The 14,249-nt window shown below is 51.3% G+C and overlaps 1 protein-coding gene across 5 annotated transcripts in view; it reads right to left on the bottom strand.

Moving 5' to 3' along the window:
• The window catches only part of ABHD4 (abhydrolase domain containing 4, N-acyl phospholipase B), a 67,312-nt gene extending 58,967 nt beyond the window's left edge, over window positions 1-8,345 (bottom strand). The window contains exons 1-2 of one of the 5 annotated variants that reach the window (XM_086923643.1): window positions 7,831-8,143; window positions 7,279-7,356 (exon numbers count right to left, since the gene is read on the bottom strand). In XM_086923643.1, coding sequence (XP_086779769.1) covers window positions 7,279-7,356; window positions 7,831-7,892 — 140 coding nt within the window. In that variant the 5' untranslated portion in view covers window positions 7,893-8,143. Of the gene's footprint in view, window positions 1-6,394; window positions 6,478-6,595; window positions 6,878-7,278; window positions 7,357-7,830 lie in introns of those variants that run through there. The other 4 variants (XM_086923640.1, XM_086923641.1, XM_086923642.1 and 1 more) reach the window with 4 other exon arrangements.
• Between the last annotated feature and the right edge of the window lie 5,904 nt (window positions 8,346-14,249).

Raw genomic sequence — 14,249 nt, 5'->3', positions numbered from 1 at the left:
CACATAAAACCGCATTTAAGTGAACATTTACTTACCTGTGAAATTCGATTTTTTTAAAAGTGTATTATGAAGTTCTTGGTAACAAAATTCATAAAAAACTATGAGTTATTGTTCTAAATTGGTCTCGGATTTTTCGTTCGAGCTTGTGTCTCATTTATTGCCTCTGTGAGTACAACAAATGTTGACACTACCCTCTGATAAGCCTAAACTGCTCACCCACGCTACCACAAAATAGAGCATTCAGTGTCATCATTTTTGCCTCTGTAAACCAGTAAGAGTCACCTGGGCTCTACACAGTGCACCACGTTTAGGTGCACTCTAGAGAGAGCCAGCTCCCTACAGCGATGCAGTGGGTCGCAGTGAAATATGTGCTTGGTACTCTCTTATACGTGACGCACATGTGCGATGAAAGTGATGAAGTGTGTACTATACTGTCAAGACTAGCATGACCTGTTAAGCTATGGCATACAATAGTTGGGGTCCACAATATGGTCAACAACATTTTGAACGAGATCAGGGCAAAGGTTTCAGCAGGCCAGTGAGCAGAAAATGAAAATCAATAGCTCAGACGGTAACAACTCTTACAAAGTGCAACCGAAAACACCGAGCTAAATTGGCAGCTGGTGGCAAGTCCCCGATAGGACTGACTCGGATGCAGGTGAGGGGTACCAGGCCTGTGCGAATATGCAGGTCCGCCATTAGTGCGCGTTTCACATTCGGGGTAAAATAACACAGGGAGGAGAAGAACTAAAGAGGACTGGAGAGTGTGGCAGCCATATTGAATGGATGACACATAGCTGAAAAGGAATGTATGTGAGGCAGTCAACAGTGCAGGGCTTAGAAATACCAGCCATAGGGCAAAGACAAAAAAAATCATCAAATAGAGAACTCCTCCAATATAAAAACTCTTCATTTTGGGACAATAGCACACTTCTTTGCCCACTGTCATTTTATTTTTATTCGGCCTTTTATATTTAGATGTCTATTTTTTTAATGGCCATCTTGATGCATTTATTCACTCGTTTATATTGTAATGCATTTGTTTTACACGTTACACACATTAATACGAAGACTGTATATGTGTTCTTTACATCTTTTTGACAGATGACATTTCTAAGCGGTCCATATTGGTCCACAGCCGGTCACTTTCATCCCTCTCACGCTCTGATTTCCCTCTTGCAGGTGGAACACTCCTCCTGTGACCTCCCAGCCATCGTGCCTTGTTCCTCCCTATACCACCGATTGTAATGCCAACTTCGGTCAATAGGTGAGCTTTGCATCTGTCATTGCCCGTTATAATGCTGTAAATGGTGTTTGGCACGAAGTGCATTGCTTAAATCCAATGCTAAAAGAAGCAAACAGTCAGCTTAAAAAAGACAAACAATTGAGAGAGAAAATATATGGTCATGGCCACACAGTAGGAATCACTGAGCACGAGAAGCAAGCGCTGGGGTACTTGAATAGTTGCAACAGGAAAACAATTATGGGCGAGTGCTGTAGCACTGGTGCAGGAAAGGGGTCTCACGTGTGCATACGCGTAAAACAAACACAAGCAATGCATTGTCAAAGGAGTAAGCTCCAATAGGAAAACCTCTGTGCCTTTGTGTTCCAGGTCATTTCCCAGAACAAGGTACAAATGCACTTGGTTACTTGATGTGTAACTGATTACTCTAGCTCTCACTAGGGATGAAACTGCAGAATCTAGCCTCTTGGAAGTATAGGTCCTGACAGTTGCCATTTGATCCTTTCTGTACAGGTATAGGCGAGAAACATGTTGACAACTTTCTACAACCAATGACTCATGTTGCTCCTTAGGAGCATTGTATCCCAAATTGAGCACCATTGTTTTTAATTAGGGTAGTGAGCTTTATTATTAAAATAATCTTATATTGAGCATCATTTCACCTATTCTAATCCACTTTCGGTCACCACACTACACCTACACCAACACCTACACACACACACACCCATCATATGGCAAAGAAATGATCTCCGGCAAAGAGCCCTCTAGTGGGTGCCCATCAGGGATTGCAGAGCCGGCCCAATGAGGAGCATGCCCAAACGATGAAGCATGAGCTTACTTCTTTGACCCGAACAATACATATTGTCTCTCCCCCCTTTTTCCTATAGAAACTGTACACCCCAATTTTTTAGATTACTATTGCGTTGAGCAAGTGTGCTGGAGCTTTTCTTGCTCCTGGGTCCTCTTTTTTGAAGAGTAATTTGCATATAGTCACACACCATAAAAACAGGCTGGCTTAAGGAGGAATAACAAATTCAGTTTAGTGGTGCAAAAGAGGTGTGGAAGCCTGCTAAAGCCCCAGACTGCCTTTCTGACAAGGTTTCTATTAAATTAACAAAATAACATACGTTCTAACTCACATCACAAAGTACATTTTGTAAAACAATTCTGAACTCCATTGCAGATTTTTTTGTAAACAAGATTGACAAAATTCATGCTACCTTCACCAAGGATGAGGCCAGCTCTAGTGAACTTGCAGAAGCCAGTAACAGTAACACGGGGACCTCTGATCTCACGTGTTTTATTACTCCTGATAAACAAGAGTTACTTAGCATCGCAAACAGCATAAAATCTGGCTCTCCGAGCGATGTCTGCCCGCCGACTCGCTGCAGAGGAGTCATGGAGACCACAATAATTGACCATATCAGCCTTATTGTATCGCTCTCCTTTAAAGAATGCAAGGTATTAGATGCTTGGAAAACTGCCCAAGTAATCCCCCTTAAAAAGAAGGCCAACATCCACATCTCCCAATTCCAGAATCTTCGCCCCATCTCACTCCTCCCTTTTTGTGCTAAGATTGTGGAGAAAGTAGTGAACAGGCAGCTCATGAGTTATCTGAAAGAACATTCTCTCCTGCATCCCACACAATCAGGTTTTAGAGCTGGATACTCTACTGAGTCAGCCCTACTCTTTTCCACCGACAGTCTTAGGCACATCGTTGATGATGGTGAGACAGCAGCTTTGGTACTTTTAGACCCAAGTGCAGCCTTTGACACTGTGCTGCACTCAACGCTGCTGTCTCTGCTATCTGGTATAGGAGTAAAGGGGTCAGCCCTTGCGTGGATGGAGTCCTTCTTGGTTAACAGGAACTTTCAGATGCACTGCCCCCCCCCCCCCCCTTTAGGTCCTCTCTCAGAAAGGCGAGCCATGGGGTTCCTCAGGGCTCGAGTCTGAGCCCCACCCTGTTTAATATCTATATGGAACCCCTGGCTCGCATAGTTGAGACTTATGGGGTGGGCATTGTCAGCTACGCTGATGACACCCAATTGATGTTCAAGCTTACGCCCGACCACAGTGAAGACGCCACCAACTTCTCCAACTGTCTCTCTTCCGTGGCAGCTTGGATGAATAACAACTGCCTTCGCCTTAATGGCGACAAAACCGAGCTGCTGGTAGGAAAATCTTCTTCCGCTTGGTCTCACATGTGGTGGCCTGCAGATTTGGGCAGTCCTCCTGGTCCTGTGGCTTCGGTGAGTAACTTGGGCATCATGCTGGACTCTAACCTTTCATACAAGCTCCATGTCAGCAAAGTCACAGCCAGATGTTTCAGCGTACTGAAGGTTCTTCGGAAAGTATTAGACCTCCTTCCCATGGATTCCAGGAAGACCATTGTCCATGCCCTAGTAACCCCCCATCTGGACTATGGGAACGCCCTGCTACTAGGTTTGAGCAAAAAGGGTCTTCACCAACTCCAGTGTGCTCAGAATGCCACTGCGCGCCTTGTGCTCAAACTTCCTCGAAGAGCCTCAGGGAGATCCGCCTTGTCTAAACTCCACTGGCTCCCCATCAAGGAGCGAATTAAATTTAAGTCCTTATGCTTTGCCCACCGTATCGCCCATGGTACTGGTCCAGGATATCTTCATTGCCTACTCACAATACATCGGCCTACCAGGAATTTGAGATTCTCTGGAACGATGTTGTTCAAAATCCCTAAAATCACCAGAGCCAGGATGGGTGGCTGTTCGTTCAGATACTTGGCTGCCAAGGGCTGGAACGAGCTCCCACTCGAGATTCGTATGGAACCCTCCGAAATCAGATTTTGAGGAAAACTCTAAACTTTCCTATTCCCTCGCACTTAATTACCGTGTCTGACCTTCCTGTGTTCCTTCCTCTGAGCTCCTTTGCACTTTTCAGCGCGGGGACACTCTGTTTTTGAGTAACCAGGCGCTTTATAAAATGGCTTCTATTCTATTCTATAACCCTTTTTGAGAGGAGTCTCTGAAAGATGGTAGTTCGGGCTCTAGACTGGGCGGAGGAGACTTCCTGCCTGGATGAGGAATGGACAGACGGAGTGGCTCGGTGAGTATGATTTTTTATCATATATTTTAAATAGTGGGGAGGCATTAGAGAGTTCTGGGGTGAAGTTTTCAGGGCTGAGTTCTGGGGTGAGGGCTTAGGGTGGGGTGCTTTTAGGGCTCGAATATGGGAGGAGTCGGGTCAAGTTCTTGGGTGAAGGATTTAGGGCTTATGACAGGGGATGTCAGGGCCTATTTCAAGTCTGAGGGGCAGGTTAGTATTAAGGCTGGGGCTCGCTTTTAGGATTCAGGGCGGGGAGCTAGGGCAGAACTTTAACCACGCATATGCCTTTACCAAATATGCCATTATAACTAAATTTGTTGTAAAGGCATGCAAGGTTAAGACGCCGTCTTTAAGACGGCGTTGTTCAGACGTGTGGTTGGGGATTGCAACATACAACTCCCCTCAAGTAATATCACACATTGCTCAAGAAAAAAAAAAACTATGGTTATGAGGCGTTTGTTGTTTTTGAGACTTTCAAAGAAAGGAGAAGACTCAATCATTACAATCTCTTGCCCGTACAGCTAGAAAACACACCATGTACACCCACTCCTCACAAAACCCTCAGAAGACCCAAAGATGCTACCCAACTATAAACCTACCTCCCTGCTACCCTACACGGCAAAAGTCATGGAAAAGATGATAAACATAAGGCTAACCACCAACCTCAATGATAACCATCTCCTTATCAACATGAATTCGAACTCAGGCCCCACCACAGTATAGACTGACCACATCGGCCCTGCAGATGATCATGCACAGAGGTGACACCGCGGCCCTCGTCCTACCAGACCTTTCCATTACCTTCGACACGGTCTCCCAAACCATCCTTATCCAACAACTGCATTCAAGAACCTGCAGTTTCCTGGAATTACTCCATCCTGACAGGTCGCTCTAAATCAGCCTTTTTCACCTCGGTTTCAGTCAACCTCATTTGAGGAGTTCCACAAGGATCCTTACTAAGCCAGACTCTACTCAATGCCTATATGACTCCACTTGCCAGCAACAATTACACCCAAGGAATCAACACCATATCGACACCCAATCATACTTTCCCTCTCCGACAAGACACCAAACCCCCAGACAAATTTCTCTGCCTGCATGACCGAAGTTCCCAAGTGGAAGAAGGCCAACTTGCTCAAGCTCAACACAAGACAAAAGAAATAATCTTCATCAAAGGCACCACGCTCTGGGACCCCCGCCTGGTGGATTGCCAAATTCAGATCCACACCCTTGCCAGCAGCCCATGCAAAGATCCTCGTAATGATAATGGACAACCAACTTACCATGATCAGCCAGGTAAGTGTAGTCACTGCCTCCTGCTTCCACACACTGAATATTTTCAAATGGCCCCCCTCCCACCCTGTCCTTACATCAACGCACACCTCAATGCGCTTTAATGGGTTCCAATACACAAACAAGAACTCTTCTACTCCTCACACACACATAAAAAGCCTTACCCAATCTTGGCCAGAAACCTACTTGCACACCTCCACCACATACGCAGAACCATATCTGGCAGTCGTGCCTTCTACTACTGTGCCTCCAGAAGCCTGAAATGCTCTGCACATCAGAAACTGGTCCACAGTTATTGAAATCGGCAATTGTAAATGTAAGACCTGACTCCTAACCTAGCCTGACCCTGAATTGGACCATACAGCATATTTGTGGATATATTCAGCACCAGGGTACCCTTCTTGGCGAGTTTTGATACGTAAGAAGCCTGTATTCCTGGTTCTAAATTACAATTAGCATTATTTGCTGAGGTTATTAGTTTACACATAAAGAAGGCACGCATAATATCACATTTGTATCCTTAATAAAAAACAAAAATGTAAGTTAATTGTGCAGGATCACATAATGTGTTGGTAAAGTGCCAAAAACGTGAATATATCCCTGATCTTATGTGCTAAAGCCGTCACAGCATACAACGAAGGCATGTCTTTATTAACTACACCCTTGAATAATACGCTATCCGTAGGCCCTATTCACCCGACTTCCTCTGTGTCCCTCCTTTCCCATTCGTTCTAAACGCGCCGCTTTGCTTAGATAATACTCATAGGTAAATACACGCACGCACGAAACAACAGGTAGCAGCAAGCGTGAGGCTGAGCGGCCATGTCTCGGGCGCTATATTCGTCCCTTCTCTGCCCAGCAGGGCGCCAGCCTCCTCGAGCAGGAGGAACGGCGCTTGCGTCACTCGAAAATTGCTGAATCACTGTGACACGGGCCTGGCATAGCACAAAAAATAACAGGAACGGGGCAGACCGGACTTACGTGCTGACGCCCGGCCGTTCAGCCGACCCGCTTCACGTGTGCGTCACCCACAGGTCAAACAACCCGCCCAGATTCCTTCTGCACTCTTAGACACACTCACGACAGTGTTGTCCGACACTGTTACTAACACGACGTCCCATCCTCTTCTGTAACACTACAGTCTGCAGTTTCCACCTACCTTCGACTATACTACTGACAACCATATTTCAGCGACCATCCAACAACACTCCTAGATAGCTGTCGTTCAACATCTGTTGAGGGGGCGTGGCATACAGCCAGCCCTGGTTTCACAGCCAACCACACGAATTATACTGGCACCTGCAGTTTCGTGTTGGTATAAACGGTACCGTTGTTTGAAAAACTAAACTGGTCAAAAATAACTCATGTTACGGGAAATATTTTAATGTTAGTTGTACGCTACACACCTTCATTACCTCAATCATATAACATTAAAGGGCCCCACCCACGAGTTTTCTACGTCACTATGACGCAACCACACGGACTTCTTACCATACTATTGCATGCACAGTACAAGGTTTCGCTAGCTCCTAACACGTCATTACAGGTATACATTGTTAATCTATGCCCACTGCTGTGGACAATAATGTTCCCACCCCAGGCTATTACAGCACAGAGAAGAATTGGAAGAACACAAAAAGCAGGGTGTTTTTGACTCAGCCTACCAGATTAGACAGACAAGGCTCGCCAGCAAAGCCAGGGGGATCCAATGCGAGCCTTCAGCAGCGACCAGGAAGGGCAGCCAGGAGAGACAAACAGGTGGGGTTACACTGTAGCTTTCAGTCATATCCCCCGAGCCCTGCCCTCCCTGTCACATGGGCAAACAGGAACATCGCCCTCCCAACAAGTCCCCGAAAGAAGTAGTACCCAGGTCTACAAATAAACAATAACAAATAGAACATGACATCCGTGCTGTATAGCAAGGAGCTGGGGTTGTGGAATGGAACTGACATAAACAGGAAGTGAGATGTACAGACTATATATATTATACTAACGTTTTACATGTGTATATATTGAACCCCGCGTCCAAAGTCTCCCATTTAGATAAATGCCATTTGATAAATCAGCTCCGCAATCATGGCCCTCTGATGGAACAAACATCCCATCTAAATACCCCCCCCCCCCCCCCCCCCCCCCCTTTCCGCCCCCACCCCAACCAATCAGAAATAGAATATTGTTCAAACAGGAGGGGGGCGAGGTAAAGGGACGTAACTTACTGCTCCTCTTCTAGCGGCATGTCCTCAGCCATGGTCCCCACCTGGTCCCTTGGCATCCCCATTCTCGGGTGGTGGCAGGTAAGCAGGTGACTGGCTGCTCGGAAGAGCAGCAGGTAGCACAGGAAGGGAAGAAGCAAGGGCGGAGCGCGAAAGGTGGCGTACGCACTACAGACAGTACCCCAGGAGAGCAGCAGGCGACAGAGCAGTAGGCTCAGTAGCAGCAGGTTGCCCTGTGACAGGACACGGAGACCAGCATCAAGATGAGAACAAGCACAGTTGAAGCCAGAAGCACCATCAAGAGCAGCTCGGAGGTGGAGTCACTGAGCACAGGCATTGTGATTGGTAGGACGGGCGGCCGGGGGCTGAGATGGAATGCCGACACTTCGGGCCAGTGGGCGGGGACAGAAAGCAACTCGCCTCATTCAACCTAGGGCGTCAGAACATGAAGCTAGAAAGGGGCGGGGTTAATTTGTTTCGTCACAAAGGGAGCAGAAATGGGGTGGGACAACAAGTCATTGACGCTAACCGAAGAGGCGTGGTGATATCACATCCAACAGAAGGGGTCTGTCTTTTAGAAGTGGGTGTGGTCTTCAGCGGAAAACTTATGCAACCTGTTTTTTTCTAGCTGATTAAAAATATGTTCATTTTTTGCTCGATAACTATAGAGAGCTAAGTCAGACAATTGAATTCACGCAGAGGTTTTCCAAATTATTTTTTGTGACTAGGACACTGTTAGGACAGGATTCCAATAGGGAAGATAAAATAATATTTATTTTAAGTAATATGTATCATAAAGGCACACACGCAGGTGAAAGTCTGACGTCCTGCTCCTCAATGAAGTGCCAACAATTCCACCCAACATTCCATTACATCGTGTAAATACCCAACAAGGAGTCCATGATCAAGTACGTTGGAGCCACTAAATTTCGGGAGCGGGGGCAACCTTGTGGACTTTCCAGTGACCCTATACAAATCGCCCATTGTGAGAGACCACACGCCCGTTCGCGCAATAAACAGACCACGCAGTTGTAGGCGTAAAAGGCCATTTATTAGACCAGAACTGCGCATAACAATAGAACAGTAAACAATAACAGAAAACACCCCACACATACATCCCCCCCATTCGTTTCAATCATTCATGTCAATACTGAGCCCTAGCGGCTCCAAACACCCTCCACTTGCCGTCAATCACCCTTCCAGCCCCCAGCCATTGCCAACTTCAAACCAACTTCGATCCGTCCTGACCAAGTCTCCCCCCCCCGAGGGATGGGTATGCCCGCTCTTGACCCCCTATCCCTTCGGAACCTGCCTACCGCAGCTCTGGCCTAAACTGGCAACGCAACAAAGCCAACCCAAGAACCACCTCTAACTTCCGGGTGGGTGGGCGGTCTTTTCGAGCTCCCTCCCGATGGTGCCAGGCGCGGAAAAGAGGAAGATCCCTTCCTCCCCCGCGCTTAAGTACCCACCCCCTAGCTCCTCCCCTTCCCCTGCCTGGACTATCCCCTGCGCGAAAGACCCCGGGGAAAGACTAGTCTGCGACTCTGCTTTCCCCGGGGCCCGGCATCGCGCAATAAACAGACCACGCAGTTGTAGGCGTAAAAGGCCATTTATTAGACCAGAACTGCGCATAACAATAGAACAGTAAACAATAACAGAAAACACCCCACACATACATCCCCCCCATTCGTTTCAATCATTCATGTCAATACTGAGCCCTAGCGGCTCCAAACACCCTCCACTTGCCGTCAATCACCCTTCCAGCCCCCAGCCATTGCCAACTTCAAACCAACTTCGATCCGTCCTGACCAAGTCTCCCCCCCCCCGAGGGATGGGTATGCCCGCTCTTGACCCCCTATCCCTTCGGAACCTGCCACCCAGTGGACCCCCTGTAGGGCGGTACACTGCCCCACCCCCCCCACCACGGGGCCGTCCGTCCGACCGCGCAAGGTCACTCCCTCCGACACCAGATCGACTCGTTCCACAACTTGCTCACCACATCCTTTAGTTCCATCATATACCATGCATTCCCCAGACGAGACAGATGCACACCGTCCTCCCTAAAGGCTAAAGGCTCCTCCAGGCGAAGTCCAGGATGTGAGATAACTTTCACCCCCCTATCAACACAGTAGAGTCTCATTGCCCGATTCAACTGCCTCCGGGCCTTCTCAATGGCCCCGTGTTTCATGGCCCCTCTCCAAACTTTACGGGGGACAAGCTCCGTCCAGGCAATGCAGGCCCCCGACATCCTTGATTTAAGCACATCCAAGTCCCTCTGCATCAATTGCAACAGAGCCAGTCCAGACAATTGCACCAGGTCGTTCTCGCCCAGATGGATGATCAACAGATCCGGGCACCCCCTTTGTGGGACCATCTTCGCGAGCCAGGGCAGTAGTGCCCCCCATCGCATTCCGCTCTTTCCCCACCATTTCACCTCGTGCAATTGTCCTCTCAGTCCCAGGTTACGTCCGTAAACCTGCTGGTCAGCGTACTTGGATGCCCAGTGCACAAAGGAGTGCCCAACGATCCACGTCACCGTCTTACCACCCGGGCCACCCACGCAACCTACGAAGAAAAAAGATGTTAGAAACGGGCAAAACAGAAAACACAAACCAACAACCTGCCTGGGACCCCATCTACTTTCTCACATACCGCTCGCAGCAGCGAGACTTCCAACGACCAATACTCCGGATCCGGTCCCAGGACCAACCCAAACGAGCCGCTGCCGTGGCAGCCCCAATACGGAAAGAATGAGTACCAAACCCCGCACCATTCATCCCCAGGCGACCCAAAGCCATCCTCAACGCCGCCAACAGCTGGCCCGCCGACAACCTCGCACCCGAAGTATGCTGGAAAATTTCACCTCCCCGCGGGCCCCCAGCCCCGCAGAAGGAGCGCCACTCTCGCACCGGGCAAACCGCCCCACCAGACTCGTTCAGCCACACCCACGCACCAGGGCCCATCTGATCAGTCTTCGAGCGGCCCAGCCAAATCCCCAAACGCCCCGCATCCACCCGCACATCCTCGTACAACCGCCCGGGCCCCCGCCTCGTGCCCAGCAACTCAGACACGCGAAACGCCCCGAAAAACATCCACACCATGCACAGGCGAAACAAGCCCACCTCGGCCCCGTCATAGCAACACTCAGGCAACAACCCCACCAGACGCACCAACAGGTCAAACGTCACCGCCTCCCGCAGGCGCCTCCCCCCGACACCCCTCTCCCGGCCCCACCCCCGCAACATGCGAGCCAGTACCACATCCTTGGTGGGGTCGAAACCCAGAAACAGAATACAGTAAAAGGAAATGCCAGCCAACTTTCCAGAAATCGTAGCAGCAGTCAGGCCCCGGTCCATGCAGGAGAGCACATAGCCCCGCACACCACCCAGCACCTCCGACTCCCCACTCACCACACCATCCACCGTCCAACCCATAAAAGAACTTAATTCAGACCATGCCAACCGATATGTCCTCCTTGTGGACGGTGCCAACGAACCCTCCACCAGACCAATCATCCTCACTCCCCCAATGCCCAGATGCCAGCCGGCAGCTCGGTCTTGCAGGCGTCCGCTCCCGGCGCCAGATGTCGGAACCGCTGCCACTGCGAACGAGACAAAGCATCCGCAATGTCATTATTCGCCCCAGGGACATGCTTGGCCCGAAACACCACATTCAATTGCAGACACGCCAGCATGAACCTTCGCAACAGCTTCAACACTCGCAGGTCCCTCGCCCTCTGGTTATTCACAAGGTCCACAACCGTCATGTTGTCTACGTGGAAAAGCACCGTCCTGTCCCGAAAGTCATCCCCCCACACCACCAGGGCCACCAGCAAAGGGAAGAACTCGAGAAAAGCAATACTCCTGCCCTGCTTCATCCAGGAGGCCGGCCAGCTCTCCGCGCACCACCGCCCATCCCAAAAGACTCCAAACCCCGCTGACCCAGCCGCGTCAGAAAAGATCTGGCATTGCCACACCGCCCTCTCCTCATCAAACTCCAAGGGCACTCCATGAAACTCCTGCAAAAAGGCGATCCAAGTCCGTAGATCCGACCGCACCCCCAGCGAGATCCTCACCCGGTGATGCGGAAGCACTGCCCCCGACATGGCCATGCCGAGCCGCCGACAGAACGTGCGCCCCGCCCGCACAACCCGGCAAGCAAAGTTAAGGAAACCCAGCAGCCTCTGAACCGCCCGCAAAGGGATCCTCCTCTCCCCCACAGCCCACTCCAGACACTCCAAAATCTCCTTCACCTTAGCCGCAGGCAGACGCGCCAACCATGCCACCGAGTCCAACTCGATCCCCAGGAACGTGAGGCAACAGCTGGGACCAGCCGTCTTCTCCAACGCAAGAGGCACCCCAAACTGCACCGCCAAGGCCTGGAAACGCGACAGAGCCCTGCCACAATCCCCCGACCCCGCCCTGCCCAGGAAGAGGAAATCGTCCAGGTAGTGAGTGACCTCGCGGCACCCGCTCACCCTCACCATGACCCACTGCAGGAAAGAGCTAAACAATTCAAACAAGGCACAGGAGATGGCACAACCCATGGGAAGGACCTTGTCGACATAGATGGCACCCCCGAACTGCATGCCCAAGAGCCCGAAATCCGCCGGGTGAATCGGCAGGAGCCGGAAAGCTGACTTGATGTCACACTTCGCCAGCTCCGCCCCGGGACCACAAGAACGCACCATCCGGACCGCATCGTCCACCGACGCATACAGCACCCTCGAGTCCTCTTCTGCAATGAAGTCATTCACAGACCTCCCCTCCGGCCATGACAAGTGGTGAATCATCCTGAACTCCCCTACCTCCTTCTTCGGCACAACCCCCAGTGGCGAGACAATCAGGTCCGGCAGCGGCCAATCCAGGAACGGCCCCGCAACCCGCCCCTCCGACACCTCCTTCCTCAACTTTGCACCCACCACACCCGGCAACTCCTTCGCTGACTTCAAATTCTCCGCCCACCGCCGCTCCCTGGGGCCCTGATAACCCACCCGAAAGCCTTCGGTGAAACCCCAAAAGAGCCGCGCCGCGGCCTCGCGGTCAGGATAGCACGCGAGCCACGGGGCCATAGCCTCCACCTTAACCGGAGTAGGCGCCCTTCGGGCCAGGCTGTCCTCGCCCCCTGGCGTTCCACCACTGTTCAGAAGGGGTGGCGAGCGAGAGGCACTGGGTGATGGGGTGCTTCCCTCCGCACTTAGAACACTCATGTTTAAACTTGCACGGGTACCTTGAGCAGAAACCCCGACTGTAGCTCCAACACACTCCTGTGGTGGCCCCCCCCGGTTTGGGCGGCTGTCCGGACACAATGGTGCTGGGCACAGTTCCGCCCCCCGCCCCGCCCTGGGCGGGACGCGTCGGAAAAGACCGATACAACACCGGCAAACCGCTGGCCGTATGTGTAGAGGCCGACGAGTGCGACAACGCCATCCACTGCATCCAAAGTTCCTGATCCACCTCCCCCCAGCTTTTCTCCGGATCGGCGCTGACCCTGGCCCGGAACTCCTCGTCATAGCTCAGCCAAGCAAACCCCCCAAACTGCATCTGAGCCTTGCGGATAATGTCCATGTATTTGAACAACGCAATCGCCCGATCGAGATACTTCACACAATAGACGCTAGCATAGATCAGAAAAGCCGAAGTCCAATTCTCCATGGTGATAGGCACTCTAGGCCGCCTCGTCAATTCCCACTCCTCCTCCTTGGAACCCTCCTTCGCCTGAACCTCCCGGTGCAGTAACTTGAAAACATCCACAAACTCATGTCTCCAAATCTTCTCCCTCATTTTCTCGGACAAATGTGACCCCAACGGCATTGCCAGCCCCATGTACGGCATTCTCTTCGGGACCTTCACCCCTTTTTCATCTTTCCCATCACTCTTGTCAGTCTGCACCCCCAAAGTTACCGACTTACCATCCACCTTCTTACCATCCTCAGGTGGACCGCCCGAAGGCGCCCCCCCTCCCTCACAGACCCATCCCCCACTCCCACCGACCGGCAGGCCCGCTTCCTCCCCTCCCCACCCCGGGGTGCGTCATCCCAAACCGCCCACCAGGCACTCTCACCTGTTAGTGCCTCTGTCCGCTCCCGGGGCCGTCCTCTGGACTCCGTTCCACGGGCCTTCACCGGTCCAGTCTTCTTCCGAGATCCGGGGTCGACCTGCAAGACACCAAGGTCGTCACCCCCCGCTGCGCGGCCTACGCCTTCCAGGTCATCCCGCACCTCCCCCTCTTCCAACTCCTCGCTCTCAGCACTGTAATCCAGTTCAAGCACCGGTTCCCGATCCACACCTTCAGTCGAGACACACTTCACTGCACGCTTCACACCCTTGGCTCCACACTCGCGGCCACGCTGTACGGTGGCGCCACCAGAACTCGTTGCCCGATCCCGCGGGGGAGGGACAGCCGCCGCGGACTGCCCTACT

This window comes from Lissotriton vulgaris, chromosome 5, assembly GCF_964263255.1.
Source record: "Lissotriton vulgaris chromosome 5, aLisVul1.2, whole genome shotgun sequence".
Lineage (NCBI taxonomy): Eukaryota > Metazoa > Chordata > Amphibia > Caudata > Salamandridae > Lissotriton > Lissotriton vulgaris.
Note: the sequence above shows the minus strand (reverse complement) of the source record. Positions and strands in the feature narration are given on the sequence as shown.